The 21,591-nt window shown below is 46.8% G+C and overlaps 2 protein-coding genes across 3 annotated transcripts; one reads left to right on the top strand and one right to left on the bottom strand.

Moving 5' to 3' along the window:
* Positions 1–6: 6 nt before the first annotated feature.
* Positions 7–7,111, bottom strand: CETN2 (centrin 2). 2 transcript variants are annotated; one of them, XM_015420499.1, is made up of 5 exons: positions 7,036–7,111; positions 5,305–5,463; positions 3,821–3,949; positions 2,362–2,499; positions 7–934 (listed from the first exon to the last, which is right to left on the bottom strand). In XM_015420499.1, exons 1-5 carry the CDS (start codon positions 7,036–7,038, stop codon positions 845–847), a joined length of 519 nt encoding a protein of 172 aa, XP_015275985.1. In that variant the 5' UTR covers positions 7,039–7,111; the 3' UTR covers positions 7–844. The 2 variants fall into 2 exon arrangements, with proteins under 2 accessions (XP_015275985.1, XP_015275984.1); XM_015420498.1 differs by lacking the exon at positions 7,036–7,111 and adding an exon at positions 6,917–6,980.
* Positions 7,112–7,447: 336 nt separating this feature from the next.
* NSDHL (NAD(P) dependent steroid dehydrogenase-like) lies at positions 7,448–20,490 on the top strand. Its single transcript, XM_015420507.1, has 8 exons — positions 7,448–7,536; positions 8,689–8,784; positions 11,026–11,187; positions 13,077–13,223; positions 14,636–14,764; positions 16,183–16,325; positions 18,074–18,176; positions 19,584–20,490. The coding sequence occupies exons 2-8, from the start codon at positions 8,764–8,766 to the stop codon at positions 19,914–19,916; spliced, it is 1,038 nt and encodes a 345-aa protein (XP_015275993.1). The 5' UTR covers positions 7,448–7,536; positions 8,689–8,763; the 3' UTR covers positions 19,917–20,490.
* The last annotated feature ends 1,101 nt before the right edge of the window (positions 20,491–21,591 follow it).

The raw sequence follows: 21,591 nt of genomic DNA on the forward strand, positions 1-21,591 counted from the left end.
AAGGGACCATTACTGTGACAGTAATATGAGATTAAACTATGCATTGCGGATGCGTGTAAACACAGTCACAGGACAATGAGGTGCCTCCCCCTGCACTTTAAAGATCTGCCAATGGAATGAAGGACATAGGCAACTTTACTGCAATGAATGGGTTTGATGTCATTGTTACAGGAATCTGGAAAGAAATGGTTACAGGCTGCTTCCAGAAAGTTAAGACATTAAAGACACACTCACACTGAATGCTCTTGAAAAAGTACAAAGGCTAATAAGTACAAAGGTTGTTGAAAACAAAAGCTTAGGCACTGCGTTTCAACCTCAGCTTCTAAACTCCAGGTTCAGAACAGAGTAAGGTTTTGAGTAGCAGAGGCAGAGACCGATCAAGGCAGGGTGGGAGCAGAAGCGGATCTCGAAACCACCCAACTCTTTGACATCTTTCCATTTGGCAAGTGCTAAGCACCATACAATGCAAGCCTCAACACTTACAAATGAGTTTTTAAAAAGAATCGCCCTTGTTTCTCAGAACGGCTGAATTATCATTGGCAAAAGCATTTCCTTGTGTGACTCCTGTGCGCCCAACCACCCTCAAAGGCAGCTTAATCCAGTAGGCCACCTCACGTGACTGCAAATATAAAACATGTATTTTACAAGATAGCGCAGCAAAGGCAGATGGAGGAGTCAACAGATACTATGAGAGTGAAAAAACAGTCAACTGTGAGGGACATTTCACAAAGCCGGTAAGATCCAGGTAGCTGCTCATCCCTTCCAAAGAGGCACCGGGAGAGGCTGAACTTTGTCTACGGACAGAAAGAGACTTGACAAACACAGAGAAAACACACTGAGGATCTCAGTACAGGCTGGTCTTCTTCATGATCCGCAAAAACTCCTGCTCATTGACCTCCCCGTCACCATCCCGATCAGCTTCATCAATCATTTCCTGCAGCGTGATGAGAAACCAAGAGGCAGGCCCAGTGAACTGAAGTGGGGGTTATGGAAGAGGAGGAAGGAGGGGGGGGGGACATGGCTTTTTTTGCAAAGGGTACTCAAAGGGACTAACAGTGCCTTAGCAGGTCCAACACAGAGGCCTACTCACATCTATTCACTGGGGCTTACTCCCAAGAAAGGGTCCTTAGGGTGGCACCATAAATGTAACTTTTTATCCCAATGTGTTTCAGTCTGCACACAGACTGAATTTTATCTCCCATACTTTTGCCTGTGTTAGGGCATCCTTTTATGCTCTTCAAATTACCTGGGATCTCAGTATCCTGAACAGTTCCTTATTCTTGTCACAATTAGCTTTGTTTTTTGTATTTTTCATATGTGCATGTGTGTGCGTGTGCACATGAGTGTATGTGCACCTGAAAGTCATGGCGATTTCTGGTGACTGACCCCTACTGGGGGCCTGGAGGATATTCCAAGAGGTGGCTGAGTGAAGCCTGCCCTTGTCTCCCGCCTCTGGTATTTCAAGGAGGTCTCCCATCCAAATACTTGCCAGAGTCGACCCTGCTTAGCTTCCAAGATCTCACGAGATCCTGCTTGCCTGGGCTATCCAGGTCAGGGCGTCATTTTGTTATTTATTGACAACGAAGCTGTCTTTCACCAATTCCACTATGGATCCTGCCAGAACCCCAAGTTTAAACCTCTTCATTTATTTCTATCTTCGACTCCCTGTCCTTTAACTTACTTACCAGACCCCTAGGAGGGCTTCAAGTATTTGGCTCTGCTCCTGTGCATTTTAGAGCAAGTTAACAAAAGAGAGAGTCAGTGTGCTGGAGTGAGTGCTCAACTAGGATCTGGTAGATCCAGATTCAAATCCCACTCTGCTATGGAAGCTTGCTGAGTGACTTGGGCCACTCTCAGTCAAATCGATCTCACACGGTTTTTGTGAGGATAAAAATGAAGGATTAGAGGACAATGTAAACTGCTTTGGTTCCCCACTGGGGAGAATGGCAGGACAGAAATTAAGTAAATAAAAAATTAAACCAAAGTGATCTTGGATAGGAAAAGCTTTTCCTAGCATGGTAATGAATGCTGGGAACACCTCTGCCTGTCTTCCGCAGCAACAATGCTCATGACAGAAAAATGTGCTGGTGATGTGATCAGCTATATCTGAAAAGAGCAGCTATTAAAACACTTTTGTAAGTCAGAGAAATTGGCACAAATGGTTCTGGAACAGCTCACAGAAAGAAAATCCTTCCTCTTTCATAAATTAAGGGAATCTGTAGTCTTAAATGTGATAAACAGCAGAATCTGTATACAGCAGATTCAGGGCATTTTTAATAAATGTAACCTAGTTAAATCCCTAGATCAAGAGGTTTAAGCAGGAGCACAAGCACTGCATACAATAACTTGCATCTTCCTTACCTGCAGCTCTTCATCTGTAAGGTTTTCCCCCAGTTCTTTAGCCACACGTTTGAGGTTTTTGAAAGAAATTTTGCCTGTTTCATCATCATCAAACAATTTGAAGGCTTTTAGAATCTCTTCTTTTGAATCTTTTTCAGCCTTATGAAAAAGTAAAATCATAGCAAACATATCAGACGATAGGTACTCACAAGTGAGACCAATCAGCGATTGAAAAATTAAAATGCTAGTTTTTTCCTACTGACTAAAGAAATCAAAATCAAATGAAGGTTAAACTCGAATTAGTAGCAGTTATGTTGATTATAGCACACAATCAACATGTCTAGATCTTTACAGACTTTCATGAGCAAAAGAAGAGAGAGCTGGGGTGGTAAGTGCCTGGATCACAAATCAGGAGATTTATGCCTCAAACGTCACCTCCTCTAGGAAGCCACTAGGCAGCCTTTGGCAACCGACTCGGCTTCAGTCCCCCTCCCCATCTGCTATTTGGGGATAATGTTCATTCATGAACTTACAGAATTGTTGTACAGATAAGAAGAAGAAGAGGAAGAGAGAAGAGTTTGGATTTATACCCCGCCCTTCACTTGGAGTCTCAGAGCGGTTTACAAAATCCTTCCCCTTCCCTTCCCCACAACAGACACCCTGTGAGGTAGGTGGGGCTGAGAGAGCTCTGAGAGAAACTGCTCTTTTTTCAAGGACAGCTCTTGTCAGAACTATGGCTTGCCCAAGGTCATCCAGCAGGTGCAAGTGGAGGAGTGGGGAATCAAACCCAGTTCTCCCAGATTAGAGTCCGCACACTTAACCACTACACCAAACCGGCTCTCAAAAACGTGAAGCAATGTGAACCTTCTAAAACACTATGGGAATGCTGAATACTTAGCTGGATCCCACCAGCTTTTCCAATGGGAAAAAATGGAAGAGGGACTCCTTTTGGCTCCTGCTGGCAAAACCATCCCTCCTCCCTCTTGTGCAGCAAAACTGAGAGAATCCAACCCTAGATTATTAAACAACAGTCCCAACCCACTCCAATTGTGTAGCTTTCTTTATCTCAGCCACTCCCTATACGTGCAACCTTCCCCTGTGCCCATTCTTTTGCTCTCTTTCACTGGGTTGTTGGAATGGCTAAGTCTCTAAAGTTGGGCCCTAGTAAGGAAGGTGGTCCATGCAGGTCTAGCAACAATCTTCTAAGGCAATGTGTGTCTCCTGACCCTTGCAGAGCTTGGGCTTTTATTCCCTTTGTGAGGTCCCAACCAGAGCAGAATACTGAGGCCACCTGTGTGTACAGAGGCTGAAGGAAGAATCCCTGACTTACAGGGCTTTCCTATCTGCATCACAAGTATCTGAAGGACATATGGCTGACTATCACAGACTTCCCAATTAGAGCATAAAATCCAGATATACAACAGGACAGAGAGGTTTTTGTTGTTGTTGTTGTTTTATACTTCTGCATAGATCAACCTACCATTTTCTGGGTCATCACTCCCAGGAAGTCATTGTAGCTGATCTTTCCAGTTCCTTCCTTATCAATGTCTAAGATCATTTTCTTGATCTCATCTTTCTTGGGTTCAAACCCAAGTGCTCTCATGGCAACCTGCAAACAAAGAAAACAGGATGCCATCTCAGAAGAAAAATGAAAACCAAAAATCTAAAACAAAAGCCAAGGTATTAAAAATAACAGAAGCAGAATTTTGCATCTGATAAAGGCAGTTAGTGTTCACATCAACAGGCTCCGGGACATCAAGACTGTGGAGGTCTTGCGAGTGTGCTTATAATGTGGCTTCTGGAAATAGAGTGACTCCAGCCGAAGCTTGCCTTGGGGGCCAGCCAGCACTAAGAATACCCTTGCTAAATAAACTGGGAAGGAGTGGCTGGATTATGAACCGCCAACAAGAACCCTATACTCAGGTCTGCTTTGGAAAATGGACACCCATGCTCTTTATCCAACACTGGGTCAACAGTGTTCAAAACACCCATGAAAAATAATATAAGAACATACACAGAGTCCTACAGATTCACACAGGGTCCAATCAGAGGCCTATTTCTGGGAAGCCTACAAGACCCGGATGGTAAAGCCCTCCACAGCTGTGGCTCTCCAGCAGCAGATTAAAGGCACACTGCTTTTGAAGCTGGAGGTCCCATTTAGCTACCCTGGTTGATAGCTCTTTGTAGACCAGGGATTAGTTTACTTCTTTTTAAAGCCATCATGCAGCACTAACTTCCCAAAGCTAGTTATGCATTGTGTGAAGAAAGTACTTTCTTTGCATATGGAAGGATATGATTAAAAAGTTCACTAGGATATTCTCAACATTTCATGTTAATTCTCAGTGCGACGATGTCCCCTATTTTGTGTCCAGCACATATGGTTCAGGGGCCTGTAGGAAGTCATTTGATGACAGTCATAGCGAAAGGATTTACTTCTCTAATAAAATATTTTACACAGACATATTACTGTGATAAACTTGATGTAATAAAATGCCAACACCAATCTATTTTCAAGACAAGCCTTGTTCCTATCAAGCCTTCCACTGTGCATTTACTTCAGCTGATGGCTTTGAGGCATTTAGGAAGCATGTCATACATACTGTTATGTTTCCTGTGAAATCCAGTCCTCTAAGACAAGATACCAGTCAAGTATCATGAGGAAAAGATTTCTCTTAGCACTGCTTGGGTGACTAAACCAGCAGGAGATGTGAAGAATCTCTCTCCTCCCCCTCCCCTCCAATCTAATAACAATCAATACAAGACATCATGTCTCTTAGATCCTATCTCCAAACACAAAAAGAAATATGACAGGGCAGAATACACAAAGGAAACACTGGCAGCAAGAGAGAGAGGAGGTCCAAACAACAATACCCCTGAGCCAGCACTCATACTGAGACCCAGTCACTTCAGGCTTTAGGCTGGTCCAAGTTTAACAATTTAGACAAATCCTGTTTTGCAGCTTGCCTTCAATTCCTTCACATCAATATTCCCAGTCCCATCAGTATCAAACAGATCAAAGGCCTCTCGGATCTCTTGCTTCTGCTCTTCAGTGAGTTCAGTTTTGGGTGCAGTTTTCTTCCTCTGAGAGGGAGCCGCCAGTGGTGTCTTCTTGTAGCTGGAGGCCTTAAAACATATATTAAAAAGCAGAAACAAGCCCATTTAGTCTATTCACAAAGAAGATTCTGATGTCAAGCTACAATTCAACCCACCCACCCCGGTTGAGCATTGTATAGACACTGGGCTCTTTTTTGCAAACATTTCTGCAAAACCCTGTTGGCTAGGACATTTCTGTCTTAAAACACACACACACAAAACTGGAACTTAGAATACCAATTTTCTAATTAGTACAGATCTTCTATGTGGGCAGACAGATACAAAACAAAAATGTAACTTCCTTTAAACAAACTAGGTTGGCAGAGAAAGGTATTTTCCCCTAGAAAAGTGCATCTCATACACTGAACCCCCCCAAAGTCTCCCACTTAACCTACTACATGTCAGATCAACATAAGAAGATACCAAAGTTGGGGTACAAAAAATAAATAAATCTCTTGCTGTTTGATTTGCACTAATGTAATAAAATGATTACAAGTGTCTTAGTGAAACAGAGTTTTCTAGGCCAGTCTGCTGAAATAGGGACTGGGTAGCATCACAAAGAAGCAGTAAAGAGTTGTGGAGTGCATCAAAGGTTGTAGCATTCTTTGATCCACACACCAGTATGGAGGTGGATCCTTCCAGTTCATATGATCTCCAATCAAAACATCAGGGTGCACACCTCCAAAGTAAACTGAATTCCAACAGAGCTTTCTTTGGGAAAAGGTTCGCTTTGAGAGTTAGTCAAGGGGCCTTACTGCAACCTGGCTATATAGGAAACAATTCATTCACTTCCAAATGTCTTCTTTTCCAGGCATTTAGGCCTCGTTTTCACAGAAATGGTCAATCCATAACCAGACATTACCACTTCAGACAGCAGCTCACATCACAGAATGCACCTCCCTCGACATAAATCTCCAGGATATTTTTAAAAATCTGAACACCAGGCCTAAACATTTCTGTTACCATCCTAGCTCTCTAAGAGGACCATGGACCGCTTTGAACCACTAGAGCGTCCTGAAGTGGTGCATTGCCCTGCGTCGGTCCATCCCCACCAATGCTCTCTCTAAGCTGCGGAGTGTTGTGAGCAAAAATTCTACTTTGTGAGCTACTGGCATTAAAGCTGTGAGCGAGCGATTTGGCTACTGCCTACATTCGTTTGCTCTGGAGCCATCCCTTCCTGAGCCAAGGCAAAAATGTGTGAGCCGGAGGCTGAAAAACTGTGAGCTAGCTCACACTAACTCAGCTTAAGAGGGATCACTGGTCCCCACCACTGCCTAGTTAATGCAGGCGCGCGCGCACAATTCGAACCAACAGCCCATATGCAGATAAGCACCTGCCAGTTTCAAAGCATGCGCAGTGGGGCAAAAGTTTCGTAAACCTTGCCTGGAGAAGAAGGAAAGGGCGATGATGGCCACCCACCCCCCCCCCCCCCCCCGGCCCACAGGCTTCCATTCTGAAGAGGGATGCTTAAATCAGCACATACAAGCCCATGTTTTGCCGAAAACAGCATCTGCGGGCTTCTTCCCCACAGGGACTGTGGCGCTAGCTGTCCTGTCCTGCCCCCCGAGCCGACACCACCACCCCGGCCACCACCGTACTGACCATCCCGCCCAGGGACCGTCGCAAGCCGATGGAGCCGTGAGGCGAAAGGAAAACACAGCAAGCTCAACCGCTACCAGCGACCCTGCTCAATACTGCTCCTCCTCATTGGCTAAGCCCGCCACACGCCGATGCCATAGCAACCGCAGTTGCCATTGGCTACCGACTCCAACGCGCGAGAACCGCGGTCGACGACTATTGGTTAAAGGCAAAAAGGGCGCTATGGGCGGGGTCTATTTCTGCAGACGGGGCCGATTGGCTCCCGGAGAATTCGTTAAGCGGCCAATGAGCGAGCAGGCCGGCGCTCGGCAGATTATCGGCATAGGGGCGGGGTGGGAGGAGCTGCTGGGGAGGGAGGGATTATCAGGGATGTCGGGCGTTGATTGGAGGAGCTTCGTAATTGGGCGTGGTCTAGGGTCTGCTGTCAGGAAGCCGTGCCGGTTTCGGGGCTTGGGTCTGCTTGCTCGAAGTCTGGGGGTTGCTGCGATTTCTTCCCGTTAGGAGGTAAGAGATGCTCGGGGGGGGGGGGGGGGGGGGGGGGGGGGGGGGGGGGGAGTACAGAAAGCTGCAGTCTCCCGCTCACTTACCTGGGAGCATGTCCCGTTGAGTCCTCGGACTTACTGCCAAGTAGACAAAACTAGGATCAGGTCTGGAACTGGCAGCCCTGTGCATAATCTACCTGGGAGTAAATCAAAATACAAGAACACAGTCCATGTAAGACGTGTTATTAGGACCACCAACCAAAATGACACAAGGCAGCGTGGAAGCTTTCGAGTTCACCAGAACTCTTCGTCAGGCTCCATGCTATCAGGTCTTAAGATCATTGACCTTAGAGGTGTGCTGTCATGTTGGTCGGTCCTAATAAAAGATATTGTGCTTCAGACCAATATGGCTTTGTACAACATTTTTGCCTTTGGTCGCATGACGGCAGGCTGCTCATTCTGCCCCTTCCCACCCTTTGGGTCGCCACCTTTTCTCTGATGGAGTCTTCATACCATTGACAGCTGAGTGACAGGTATATTTGGATATATTTCTCTTCGCACAGCACAGAAATGTGGTAGGGATTAAAACAGGTTGAATGTATGCCTCTTGCTGTGGGTGGAGGGGAGAGGCTTCCTAAAGCAACAACAGCATAGTGCTTTTCTTAGTCCCAATTAAGATTCCACAGAAAAGGAAGCAAGCTTTCAGGTTCATCAAAATCCTTTGCCAGACTTGACACTCAAAGGGGTGGGGGAGAAGAGAGAGACTGTGGTAGTCCAGATGGAATGGCCAGGCCATGCTTGGTGCAAAATGGTTTCAAGTAATGAATACAGGCATGGGTAACTGTATTTGGGGATTCCCCCCGCTATATCACTTTTGCTGGATAAACCATCATGTATATAATGGAGAAAAGGAGAAAGGCCTTTTAGGGCCTTCCCTGGGGAGAAATGCAAATTTAATAAATGAAGCAAATAAATAAGTAAAATGTTTCACATTGCTGGTTGTGCAGATGTTCTAGCCGTAGGAACCTTGGTCCTTGAAAAGATTGCTGGCATGTGGTGGTTCATCGGTTTCGTTTTCTCTTTAAATAAGCCTTTTATAGGCATATGATCTTTTTGATTGGCACAGCTGGTGCAGAAGGGAACTTAGAATTCTTTGTGTGTTTATTTCATACAGGGATCTGAACCCAGAAAGGCAACTGAAGAGTTAGTAGTGCTCAGCATCCGTTGCACAGTCCTCAGTCTCCTAGCCATGGCCACACGACTGAGGCCGGTAAGTTTATTTTCCTCTAAGATCTCATATGCCATGTTCGCTTTATCATGGTAGGTTAGAAGCATCGCCTAGCATGAAACTAATTTATGGAACTCATTGCCACCAGATGTGATGACAGCTATGGGCATAGATTGCTTTGAAAGGAGATAATGCAAAACTGTGGAACAGAAATCTATCCATGACTGTTAGGCATGCCACTGAATTTCCAGTTTCTAGGGGGAAACAGTGGGGAAGGGGTATTTTGCTTATGCCTGTGTCCCAGAGTCATCTGGCTGACCACTGAGACTGGATGCTGGACTAGAAGGACCCTGGTTCTGATAAATAAATTCATGGAGAATGTCTAGAGCGGTGGCGCAGGCAGTTAATCGCCTGCTATTAATAACATCTACGAACAGCTATACAGCTGTTCGATACCCACCGCGGTCAGATTGAGCACCTGGCCCTCGTCCCAGCTCCCGCTAACCCAGCGGTTCGAAAGCGCCATTAATATCAAAATAAGTGCAAGTAGATAAATAGGAACCTACCTTAGATGGTAGGGGGCACCCTCCCCCATCGTGGGGGTCGTTGGAGGGTCAGAGCTCGGCGGACGGCAAAAGCGGCGGACGGCAAAAATGGCGTCTGGATACATCGGTGGCGAAACCAGACGGCGGTGGAGAAGGCGGAGCCGGGACGATGCACGAGCGTGGCGGCGCAGGAGGGGCGGAGCCGTGAGGACAGAGCCATGGCCGCGCCGAGCATGCCGCGTGGCAGAAGGGCCAACCAATCCACCGCTGAAAAAAGATCGCCAGAAAAGGAGCCAGAAGCCGAAGCTGAAGACGACGGAGCCGACCCGAGAAAAGGAACCCCCCCCCCCGCTCCACTGGGTGCCGGTAGGGATGTCCCCACCCCTAAGAATTGGGGCCATAGGTTAGGGATAATGAATAACTGTAGCCGCTCAGAGACCCCTTCGGGGGTTAGAGCGGGATAGCAAGTCGAATAAATAAATAAATGAATAAATAGATCCACAACAGTGTGCTGTGATAGCTAAGGGGATTCTCTGTGATCAGCAGCAATCTATCTGAATAGCAGATGCTGGAGAACATGTAAAGCAGGGTCCCTTCATGTCTTGTGTGCGAGTTTAATGTTACTTTTGATGGCGATCCGGAGAACCTCTCCTTCTTTATTGTACGGGTGATGAAGTTTGTTGAGCGGTGGGCTCATTTTGCTTCCCGCTTGCGGGGGGTGGCAACCAGCTGGTATGTGAGTCTTCACAACCTGGAGGCGATGGAATTGGGGAGCATAGATGCGTTTATGTGGCCGCTGAGAGCCCGTTTCGAGGACCGCACCGCGGCTGAGAAGGCAAAAAGCGCCCGGAATCGACGGTGCCCCCCCCGTTGGTGGAGGGTGAAGAACATTATGAGATCTCTGACACTCTGGACTCTAAACTGAAACGTGGGAGATTGTATTACCTTGTGGAATGGGTGCATTGGGGTCCCCAACACCGGGAATGGGTAGAGGTAAAGGATATCCGAGCCCCTGACCTTTTACGGAAATTCCACGACCGTTTCCCGGGGAAACCGGGAGGTCTCCCAGCCATGCTTTCATTGTTTTCGTTCATCTCTATCTGGCTGGCTGGCTGCTGTTGGTAACAGGATGTTGGGCTACAAGCATGCATTGGCGCTGGTTTTGTGACAGTTGAATGCAGGACAGACCTTCCTAAATGACAGCCTCTTGTGGTGCCTGCATTTTCCCTGAACACTACTGTCAAGCTGTTTTGCGGTCAGACTGCCTCTAAGTCTTTGGGTGTGTTTTGAAGAAGAAAAAGAAGAGATTGGATTTATACCTTGCCCTTCACTATCAGAAGGAGTCTCAGAGTGGCTTGCAATCTCCTTTCCCTTTCCCTCCCCACAACAGACACCCTGTGAGGTAGGTGGGGCTGAGAGAGCTCTTTCAAGGACTGCTAGTGAGAGAACAGCTCCAAGAGAATTTGTGACTGACCCAAGGTCACACCAGTAGCTACATATGGAGTGGGGAATCAAACCCAGTTCTCCCAGATTAGAGTCCACACTCCTAACCACTACGCCAAACTGGCTCTCTGAGAAGAAAGGTTTGCTGCTTTTTGTTTAGGGGCTCATTGGCATGAGTTCTTCTGTAATGTTATATTTTCCCCCCTAACAGCTGCGTGCATACGGAAACACCTCCGCAGTCAGTGATGCATGTTTGGTCTCAGCCCACCTGTCTCTACCTTCTTATTCTTTGCAGGCCTTTAAGAAATGCATGGTGATAGGTGGCTCCGGGTTCCTGGGTCAGCACCTGGTGGAGCGCCTCCTGGAGAAAGGCTACTCAGTCAATGTGTTTGATATCCAGAAAGCCTTTGAGAATGACCAGGTGCAGTTCTTCTTGGGAGATCTCTGCAGCAAGGAGGTAAGGAAGCTGAAGGATGCAAGCTGCGTCATAGATTTTGAGCATGCTCGGCTCAGAGTTCATTGTCCTGCTTGGGGTTGATCTGGGGGACTGGGGTTCCTGGAGGAAGCCACACGTACAGGTTGCTCAATTAGGTTTGCTGGGGTAAAGAGAGCTGGGAGACCCAGGTTCGAATCCCCCCCTCTGCCATGGAAGCTTGCTGCCAAGTCACAAACGCTCAGCCTAACCTACCTGACAGGGTTGTTGGAGGAGGGAAGAATGATGTAAGCTGCTTTGGGTCTCCACTGGGGAGAAAAGTGGCATATGTATTTAGGAAGTGAAAGAAATAAAATAATATAAAATCTGCGTAATTCAGCCTTGTACGTCTGTGGTTGTGCATTAGTCACATAGTTTGAATGACACAAGAGCTGCTTTTTGTGATTGGGGCGACCTGGTCCTTGGTCTTTGGAAATGGTCTGAAATGTCCGCAAGGGAGGGCAGAATCGTTCAGAATTGCTTCTGACTGCTGGATGATCCCAAATAGGACCCCACCCCTGCCCTTTTTTTGTTTACTTGTTTAAAATATAGGTTGTACGACAACTGAATACGACACATTTGTTGACATAGGAGCCAGAGCAAGTAATCTTGAGCAGGTCTACTCAGAAACAAGTCCCTTTTTTGTAATGGGGTTTACTCCCAGAAAAACGTTCTTATGATCGCAGCCTTATTATCTCAGTAAATAGCTGTCAATTTATATTAGGCTTTTTTTTTTTGTCTTCCTTCTATTCTTCTATAATCTGGCCAAGTGTTTTGGCTGTTGCAGGTTCTCAAATGCCTGGCTTCAGTGTCTAGGCCAGGGGTGGCCAAACTGTGGCTCAAGAGCCACATGCAGCTCTTTCACACCCAGGGCCTTTTTTTGTAGAAAAAGCCCAGCAGGAACTCATTAGCATAATAGGCCACACCCAACAGCAGACACCTATTAGCATATTAGGCCACACCCCTGACAGCACAGCTCATTGGCATATTAGGCCACACCCACATGTTACCAGAAGTGTGGTTATCCAGCCACACCCACCTTTTGTTTCTTATTCTGTTTACCTTGTTTGTTGTCAAAACTCCGGGCCTTTTTTTGTAGCAGGAACTCCTTTGCATGTTAGGCCACACACCCCTAATGTAGCCAATCCTAATGAATTTCTGCTGTTGGGTGTGGCCTATTATGCTAATGAGTTCCTGCTGGGCGTGGCCCACTTGGAAGCCAGCCGGAACTCCGCTCCTGTGCGTTCCTGCCCAAAAATAGCCCTGTTATCTATTGTGCGGCTCCCGGCAGGGCGGCTGGGGAAGCTAAAGATCATTAACAAACAAATATCATTAGACAAATATCATCATCAATATCTGCTTTTGTTATTATTTTTGGCAGTCTCGTTTAATATTAATGAAAAGCAGATTTGCATATTTTCCAATAAAGACATGTAATATCTGTTCATGTCTTGCGGCTCTCAAACATCTGACGTTCATTCTATGTGGCTCTTACGATAAGCAAGTTTGGCCATCCCTGGTCTAGGGTGATTTGGGTTTCTCTACAAAAATTACTTTTCACCCGCTTTTGCTTGGTCTAGCAGAAGAGAGCTAGTTTGGTGTGGTGGTTAAGAGCAGCCGACTCTAATCTGGAGACCTGGATTCGATTCCCCACTCCTCCACATGCAGCCAGCTGGGTGACCTTGGGTCAGTCACAGTTCTCAGAGCTGTTCTCTCAGAGCTCTCTCAGACAAGGTGTCTGTTGTTGGGAGAGAAAGGGAAAGGAGACTGTAAGCCACTCTGAGGCTCCAAGTGAAGAGCTGCTCTGATGCTGTTTGACAACTGTTACCATTGCCACAGCATTGTGATCTTAACCGTCTCCTCTGTACCTCCAGGATCTGCTTCCGGCACTGCAAGGGGTGACTGTGGTATTCCACTGCGCTTCACCGGCCCCTTCCAGCAACAACCGAGAGCTTTTCTACAAGGTCAATTACTTAGGGACAAAAGCGGTCATTGAGGCTTGCAAAGAAGCTGGCGTCCAGGTAAGGGCCGAGCAGCGAGTCTAAGGCACACGACAGGTGGAGGATGCTGGGGTGAACCAGCTTGACCCTGGTGTGTCCAGGCTGATCTTAAGCAGGCATGTGTGAGTTTGTGCAACATCACTATTTGAACCTGGGACCTCTTAGACTGCTGCTCATTTTCATAGTTACTGTGTCGTGGCAGAACAAAGTTTGCGTCCAGTGGCACCTTTAAGACCGACAAAGGTTTATTTAAGGTGTACACTGTAGGGTGCAAGCACACTTCCTCAGACAAATGGAAACAAAATTTCTTCAAGCCTTACCTACAGGAAGATTGGGGGTGGGGGGGTGGAAGCGTCAGGAAGGACCAGTCAGAGTTAGGATGCATAAGTGAAGCTGAGATTTGATCAAGGCGGCAAGACTGATGAATGGCAGCAAATTAGCGCACACATGGCGAGAGCTAACAAACAGATGTGAGAACGAAGCCTGAGTCCAGTGGTGTGCCCATAGAAACCCTGTGACCTGGAGCCCAAATAGAGTGGGTCAGGAATTGTTTTCCATCACCCGTGGATGCCTGCACAAAGTCAAACGATCCAGAGTCATGGTTGTAGGGGAGTCTGAGAGGGACCGTCCCTCCCCCCGGGATATCCCGGTCTCACCATCCTGAATTTTCAGCTTTCACTTTTTAAAGAATGTAAATATCTCACTTTTTCAGATATATAAGGGGGAAGGTGCTGGCAGAATCCTACCCAGTGGTTAATCCAAGTTAGCCTTCCCCTGCTTTCTGGTGTTCAGATCACTGAATGAAAAGGCACTGGAGTGACTGACAACCGCAGTATTCATGTTCCCATTCTACTGTTGTCTTTTGCCCTATTAAAAAACTTTCAAGTATATTTGGCTAAAGGTAAAGGTTCCCTTGCTCGAAAGCCAGTCGAATCCGACTCTAGGGTTGCGGTGCTCATCTCCGTTTCAAAGCCGAAGAGCCAGCGCTGTCCGAAGACGTTTCCGTGGTCATGTGGCCGGCATGACTAAACACCAAGGCACACGGAACGCTGTTACCTTCCCACCGAAGTGGTACCTATTTATCTACTTGCAAGTTCTTGCTTTCGAACTGCTAGGTTGGCAGGAGCTGGAACTAGAGATGGGAGCTCACTCCATCATGCGGCACCCGGGTCTCGAACTGCTGAACTACTGCCCTTCCACAGCCTGCAGTTCAGCGTCTTAACCACTTGAGCCACCGCAGCTCTATTTGGCTACCTGTGCTCTAATTTCTGTTGTTATGACTTGCTTCAGCCATTTGCAATCTCCATCATGTTCCCTTAAGCTTCCCTGCCACAAATATCTGGCTTTGGGTCTGCAGCCGGGGTTCCTGGTTCCCACCAAGCAGTCCATGTCTTCCTGTAAAATGCTTGTTTTCCTTCTTGGTCCCATGACAGAAACTGGTGTTGACCAGCAGTGCCAGCGTCGTCTTCGAGGGCACTGACATCAAGAACGGAACCGAAGACCTCCCGTATGCAAAGAAGCCCATAGACTACTATACGGAGACCAAGATTCTGCAGGAGAAGGTGCCCATGTTCTTCCCTTGGTGATCATGCTGTTGGGCAAACAGATGCTGTGCTGAGAAAGAAGACTTGCTTAGCTGTTCCTCTCCATTCTTAAGTGACAATTGAACTCGAGAAATCTCCATTAGGGTAACCCTCTGCTGATCCATCTGCATCAGGAAATAGGTTTTTGCTTCTTGAGGCTGATGGCTTACTGGCCAGCCATCAGAGTCTTCCTCCAGGCTCACATGGACCCTGGTCATAAAGGGCCGTTGTTGCATGCATGTTACGTATTTATTTATTTATTTATTTATCCTTCAATTTGTATACCGCTCACCCCCTAAGGGCTCTGAGAGTTCACATATTCAAATACAATCAATCCTTACCTAGGGCCACACACATACATTGGGGAGGTGACTAGCCTAACAGGCACCCTCTAGCGCGTCTTTCGTTGTTATCTGCAGAAGATCTTCCTAGTCTGGCGGCGACGTCCTCCTGGCATAGGTCTTCTCTCGGCTGCCTGCAACTTCCTCGAGCCTGGGCCGAGCACACGTCCGCGCGTGCTCGCTGTTGGTCTCTGTCCAATAGGCTGTAACGTAGCAGCACCACAATCCAAAATCCATACGGCTGAGCTCTTAAAGTTTATTTATTTATTTATTTCGGTTTATAGCCCGCCCTCCCCACAAAAGCGGGCTCAGGGCGGGTCACAGAAAGGCATACGCCCGCACAAGGGACCGCACAAACAGGAAATCAGGGGTGTTTGGGCAAGCCGGTACAAAAACTTTGGCAGGAAAATGGATTTATTGGAAACATTTTTGTATCTTTATCTTTTCCCTAAGAACACCCCGACTGGATCTTCACAGTGGCCACGAGGTAATTCAGGCTGAGCCGAAGTAACTCTCAGTGCAGTCCTAAGGCAGAGTTGCATCCTTCTAAGTTCACTGAGGTCAGCGGGCTCAGAAAGGTGTAACTGCTTAGGACTGCAGTGGTAACGACCAATGCTCCCTCTAAAGCTATGGAGTCTTGTGAGCAAAAATTCTACTTTGTGAGCCACTGGCATTACAGTTGTGAGCGAGCACTTTGGCTACTGCATAAATTGGTTTGCTCTGGAGCCCTCCTTCCTCAGCTGAGACAAAAATGTGTGAGCCGGAGGCTAAAGAACTGTGAGCTAGCTCACACTAGCTCCACTTAGAGGGAACACTGGTAATGACCTATTTTGGCTGCGTAGGGATTTGAACTCAGGACTCTTTTGTCTCTGTCTGCTGCACCACACTGTTTTTTCTTACCCCCTCACCCAAACTATGCCAAGGGACCCAAAAGAAAAGACTGGAGGAGGCAGCACTGGAGCCAAAGAGATCTGCCTTCAGGGGTTCCTTTCTGTCCCTGGTGCCTGGGAGGCTTTGTTTTGCCAAGGCATTCCATAGATTCTCTGTCTCCTGCAGGAAGTTCTGGGTGCCAATGATCCAGAGAGGAATTTCTTCACTGCCGCGATTCGCCCCCATGGCATCTTTGGCCCGCGGGATCCCCAGCTGGTTCCCATCCTTGTCCAGGCAGCCCAGGATGGCAAGATGAAGTTCATGATTGGGTGAGCAAGGCCCACGTCCCTTTTTAGGTCATGCAAAATATATTGCCTGAGTGGCAGGCTGTCTGCCCACATTTCGACAGAGTGTAATGCTGCACTTGAGAATCTGACGTGTGCACAATACCCTGGGAAGCGAGTCAACTAAAAACATAGGTCTCTGAGATCTGGCATTGTTCTGACGTATGTAACAGGCATGCGTTGAGAAAAAACAATGGGGAACTGAGGGTCACCACAGTCAAATGGTAGGTTTGATACATCCTCTAAAAACAGAAGTGGTCCATTGTATTTAGCCATAGGCCATTACAAACCACAAACAGAGAAGAATGCAATAAAACATAGAAAATTGTATAAAATAAGATAGTCTAAAACATTATAAATCCATAAAACCGAGGTTATAAACAATTAATTTACAACATACCCACTAAAATCAGTATTAGCTAAGAACAGCATTGGCCCGTATTTTCCTTGCAGCCAAGGCAAATAGAGCCATTCTATTGGATACATCGGCTAGGAAAAATATAATCTTCTCTGGGTCTGAATAAAAGCTTAAAACTGGTAAAATACCAGATTAAAATTTTGACCTAGGCTGGGAATACAATGGGCAATCAAAAATGTAATGGGAGAGATCCTCAGTAGCAGAAGAGCCACAAATACATAAACGCTGTGCCTTGGGTGTTCTACTGTAGTGGCCGACCAATACGGCTGTAGGCATTGATTCAAAGCGCAGAGATGTAAAAGCTGCTCTAAGGTTATGATTATCTATATTAACCAGGTAAGGTGATAAAAAACAGAAGTGTCTTTACTGTTTTAAGCTGAGGGATTTGCTAGCTGATTTGGTCATGGAGCAGAACTATGACGTTTAGACTCTGATTATTTATTTATTTATTTATTATTTGCATTTATATCCCGCCCATCCCACAGGCGGGCTCAGGGCGGGTAACATCATTAGAATAAATGCAATTCCAGTTTAAAACATTAAACGTTAAAACACGATAAACCATTATAACAATTGAAACAATGGGTACTGCTCCACCCAGGAATAAAAGTATGTTGTAGAACAAAAATAAGGTTTTAAAAGGCATAAGGCAAATGAAAAATCTCAATTCAGCAAACGTATACATCCGTGCTGTGTGTAATCAGCATTTTAAAAAGCATAAAACTGTGTGCACATTCTGTGCCAGAAAAGCCAACTGCACCTGTGTAAATGAAGGTCACATAGAAATACAGAAAACCTTTTTTTCAGTAATGTTTTAATGATATATGTTTGAGAGGGGATTAATTTGAATGGTTTTATAATGTAATTTTATCTTGTATACTTGAAATGGTTAGCTACCTTGGTGGACCTTGTAAGGTCAGAAAGGCGGGAATAAATTTTGTAACTAAACAATAATAAAGACGGTGGTCGAACCGACACAAGCAGAAACTTCAGCAAGAAAGTGCTTTGCCAAGTACGCAGTGGTTAATAGCGTCTTGGAGTCGTTCTTCCATCTTGGCCCTGTGAATTTGTCGGCATTCATTGTAACAGGCTGTAACTGCAAGCACTGGATGAGACTGTTTGCCCGGGGAGCAAACAGGAGCTGGCCTGAGTCTTCTAAAGCTGGGGGTGACAAGGCAAAAGGTGGTTGAATTAGTGGAGGGTCTGCAGCATCCTTTATGGCTCAGCTTGAGTGAAGAGAGTAGGCACCTGAGCGCTCGCCTCTGTGGTCCAGAGCTTGGCTCTAATATGAACCCTTTCTTCTTTGTCTGGGCAGAGATGGGAAGAACTTGGTGGATTTCACATTTGTGGAAAACGTGGTCCATGGACACATACTGGCTGCAGAGCAACTTCAGAGAGACTCTTCCCTCTGTGGAAAGGTGAGGCCACCTTTTTTGTTTGACACAGTGAGCGGCACTTATGAGCTGTACTCCGCTAACGCTGCAGGTTGTCCTTTGCCGCCTCTTGTTCTGCAAGGAGGAGATACAGCCGTGGTCCCTCTCCTTTTGGAGTCTCAGGTACCTTTGGAATTTAGAGGCAGGGTGGCAGGTACCACAACAAATTGGCTGCCATAGTAGGTAGAGCCAAGCACACTTACACAAGAGGAGGGGGATAGGTAAACACACACACAGAAGACATTCAAGTGGGGGATAACCGGGGGTCATTTCGTAGAAAAAGAGGTGCAGGAGCTCATTAGCATAACTTATTTGCATATGCCGCCACCCCTGACATCACCGGAAGTGTGTCAGAAGGCAACACCCACCGCTCAGGCTCCACTGGACTATTTTGGATTGCTAGCTATTGGGAGGGGGGGACGTGCAGATTTGTCCTTGCAGAGGAGGGAGAGCTTGTACCTGAATAAAACTTGGTCTTAAAGGTGCCACTGGACTGTTTTGGACCGGGAGGCCAAAGGGGGCTCTGCAACTTACCTGGCTGCTTCTTGCTCTGACTGAGGGCTGCTGGGGGCAGGGGGTGGGGCTTGTTGCATGTGCCCACCCCCTGGGCTCTTTACTGCCGGAGCTCCACTCCTGTGCGCTCCTGCAGGAAATGACCCCTGGGGATAAACCCACACAAAGAAGAAGATGTCCAATGTTGGAAAGAGAAGATTAAACTCACGGAGAGAGAAGGGGGCAAAGGGGGGATAACACACAGAGAGAAGACCAAAGGGGAATAATACACACACTGACACACGAAGGAGAGATAAACACCCACATACACAAGGAGGGAAAGGGGGGGAATAACACACATGCAGAGAGAAGGGAGCCAGCGTGGGATAAAACACCCACAAAAGACTGCCAAAAGGGGAAGTGGAGGATGATATACACATGCTAAGATCATGGGTGGGACAAGGAGGATAAAACAGACAAAATTGTTCTGCCTTTCACAGTGGCCCCACCTGCTTTACTGAAGCACATGGCAGGTGTCCGGGGAAGTGCCTGCGGGTCTCACAGTGCCCACGGAGTTGAGGAACAGTGGGCTATGGTTTTGAACATGATTTGCCTGCGAGAGGTGTCATCACTGGCATCTCCAGTGAAAGGATCTTGGAGAATGGGCTTTGAGAGGCCTTCTTCTGCCTGAGAGCCTGGAGAGCGGCTACCAGTTAGAGTGGACAATGCTGAGCTAAATGGACCAGTGATCTGACTCAGTCTGGCAGCCTAACATGCCCAAAGTGGTTGACCTGCAAGGTTTGGAATGCTTCCTCCCGGCTAAACGCTTACCAAGCGGAAAAGCAAAGTGTTGAATTTGTTAACCCACCCATACCCACTGCTTTGTATTTTGTCTCACAGGCGTTCCACATCACGAATGATGAGCCGATCCCCTTCTGGGAATTCATGTCTCGGATCCTGACAGGCCTGAATTATGAAGCTCCCAAGTACCGCATCCCCTACTGGCTGGCTTACTACCTGGCCCTCCTCCTGTCCCTGATCGTGTTGCTGCTGAGCCCCCTGGTCACCATCAACCCCACTTTCACCCCCATGCGGGTGGCGCTCGCTGGCACGTTTCACTACTACAGCTGCGAGCGAGCCAAGAGGGACATGGGCTACAAGCCCCTGGTCAGCCTGGACGAAGCCGTGGCAAAAACCGTCAAGAGCTACCCACACCTCCGCCGTGCCAAGTAGCTATCGAAGGCCTAAGAGTGCATCAGCAGAATATCACCACGCTGGGCCCTTGACTTTTCCTCTGGCCTCTCCTTTGGAGGCCACCATCTGGAATGACTTTATACCGTGAATTGCCTGTGATTGATTTGCCGTGACCAGCATCTCACAAACTGTGACTACCCCAATGGAGGTTCAGTTGCCATAAACCTGCAGCGTGACCAACTACCAGCCTCCCTGCCATGTCTGGGTGCTTTCCTACTCTGAGTATCCCTTGCCTTTTCAGAGGGCAGGTATAGTTTCTGTTTCTTGCACTGTTTGGGGCTGGCACCATTACTTTCCCTTCCAGAACAAGGTTGCCCTTGGAGCAAAGGGGTGAATCTGTGCCCAGATGCCATCGATAGGTATCCATCTCATTTTGACGTCAACAACTGCAAGGAATTCATTTGGCCTGAATCAGTAGACTTATGGCTCATTCTGCCTGAAACACTGACTCTACAAGAACTTTGCTTGTTAACTAACAGGATTAACAAGGTTTATCCACGTAACCGCAACCAAAAGGAAAATGACTTTGGGTGAGGTCTCCCCAATAAAAATCTGAAGCTCTGTTTTGTTTTTGTGTTTTTCTTGGAAGTGCCTTGCTGTAAATGGGCTCCTGCTTTTCAGAAACACATAATGTGCAGTGGGTGGGTTGATGCTAAGTGGTCTCTTTACCACAAGAAGAGCTGTGGTCCTCCTGTGTTAGGACGTCTTTCCTTATCAATGTGATTCTGTGGAAAGAGCCTGCACATTGGCCTTGATTCGTAGTGTGGGCTTGCATGATATGTGTCGAGATCTTTTAGTCTCCCAGCAAGAACTCTGGCTTCTCGCAGCTTCTTGCCTGGCTGAGCAATTAAACTCTGTAGAAGTAATTGGGATAATTGGGGCATGTTGGTTAGATGCCGGTCCCGATGTTGTGGCTTTCTTAGAATTCTCCCTATCACATGGAACCAGTGTGGGAAAAAGGCAGGTGCTTGGGCTGTATTTGTAAAGGGAAGAACAATTCTCTGCAGTCTGGCAACTCAGTGCAGATATTTGGTTGTTATTACATCTTTCAATTTTTTGTGTTCCAAGGACCTAAGCTAGACAAGGTGCTGGCAGATCCCTGAATGGATATTGCCAGGTCTTTTTTTTAAAGATCAATAGCAACTGCACGAGGCTTTGATTCAGGTGGTAATTTAAAAGATTTAAAAGGAAATGAAGCCTAGTCTACTTACATTTCGTTCTTTCCACAGAGTTTCTGGCAATTCCTAGAGGTACCCTTTGTCACGTGGGTAGCTCTAAGAAGTGCGAGGAACTCTATGGTAAGAACTTCCTGTAAGTGGACAAGGCTTTCTTGTTCTTTTTAATTCCTCTCCTGTTGCCACTTCTAGCAATAGTGGCCTACAGGACCTGGGGAGTTCTGATATCAACATGGTATGTTTATTTCAATCAACATGGGATGTTTATTTCAAGAGCTGATAAGTGGAAATTGATAAGAATTGTAATTACGACATGCTCAGATAAAGCAATCCTTGTGGAATGGGTATTTTTATTGCACAAAATCCGTTGCGCGTGAGTAATAAAAGAAGAGAGTTTCCCACAGAATCATAATTATTATAGTAAATTTTTTTTTGCATATATATCATTATTGACTCTTCCTTATTGTTGTCACAGATGT

Source organism: Gekko japonicus, unplaced genomic scaffold (assembly GCF_001447785.1).
Source record: "Gekko japonicus isolate JY-2015 unplaced genomic scaffold, Gekko_japonicus_V1.1 scaffold507, whole genome shotgun sequence".
In the NCBI taxonomy this organism is placed as follows: Eukaryota; Metazoa; Chordata; class Lepidosauria; order Squamata; family Gekkonidae; genus Gekko; species Gekko japonicus.

What these genes read in the sequence shown, in the direction of transcription:
- CETN2 (XM_015420498.1), bottom strand. Translation starts at nt 6,943, where the DNA reads ATGCTGTTTTCGGCAAAACATGGGCTT. An exon ending in TTGATGTGAAGGAATTGAAG is followed by an intron (nt 3,950 to 5,304) that starts GCAAGCTGCAAA and finishes CTTTGTTTGCAG; the next exon opens with GTTGCCATGAGAGCACTTGG. An exon ending in TTACAGATGAAGAGCTGCAG is followed by an intron (nt 935 to 2,361) that starts GTAAGGAAGATG and finishes ATCACGCTGCAG; the next exon opens with GAAATGATTGATGAAGCTGA.
- NSDHL (XM_015420507.1), top strand. Translation starts at nt 8,764, where the DNA reads ATGGCCACACGACTGAGGCCG. An exon ending in TGGCCACACGACTGAGGCCG is followed by an intron (nt 8,785 to 11,025) that starts GTAAGTTTATTT and finishes TATTCTTTGCAG; the next exon opens with GCCTTTAAGAAATGCATGGT. An exon ending in ACTCTTCCCTCTGTGGAAAG is followed by an intron (nt 18,177 to 19,583) that starts GTGAGGCCACCT and finishes TTTGTCTCACAG; the next exon opens with GCGTTCCACATCACGAATGA.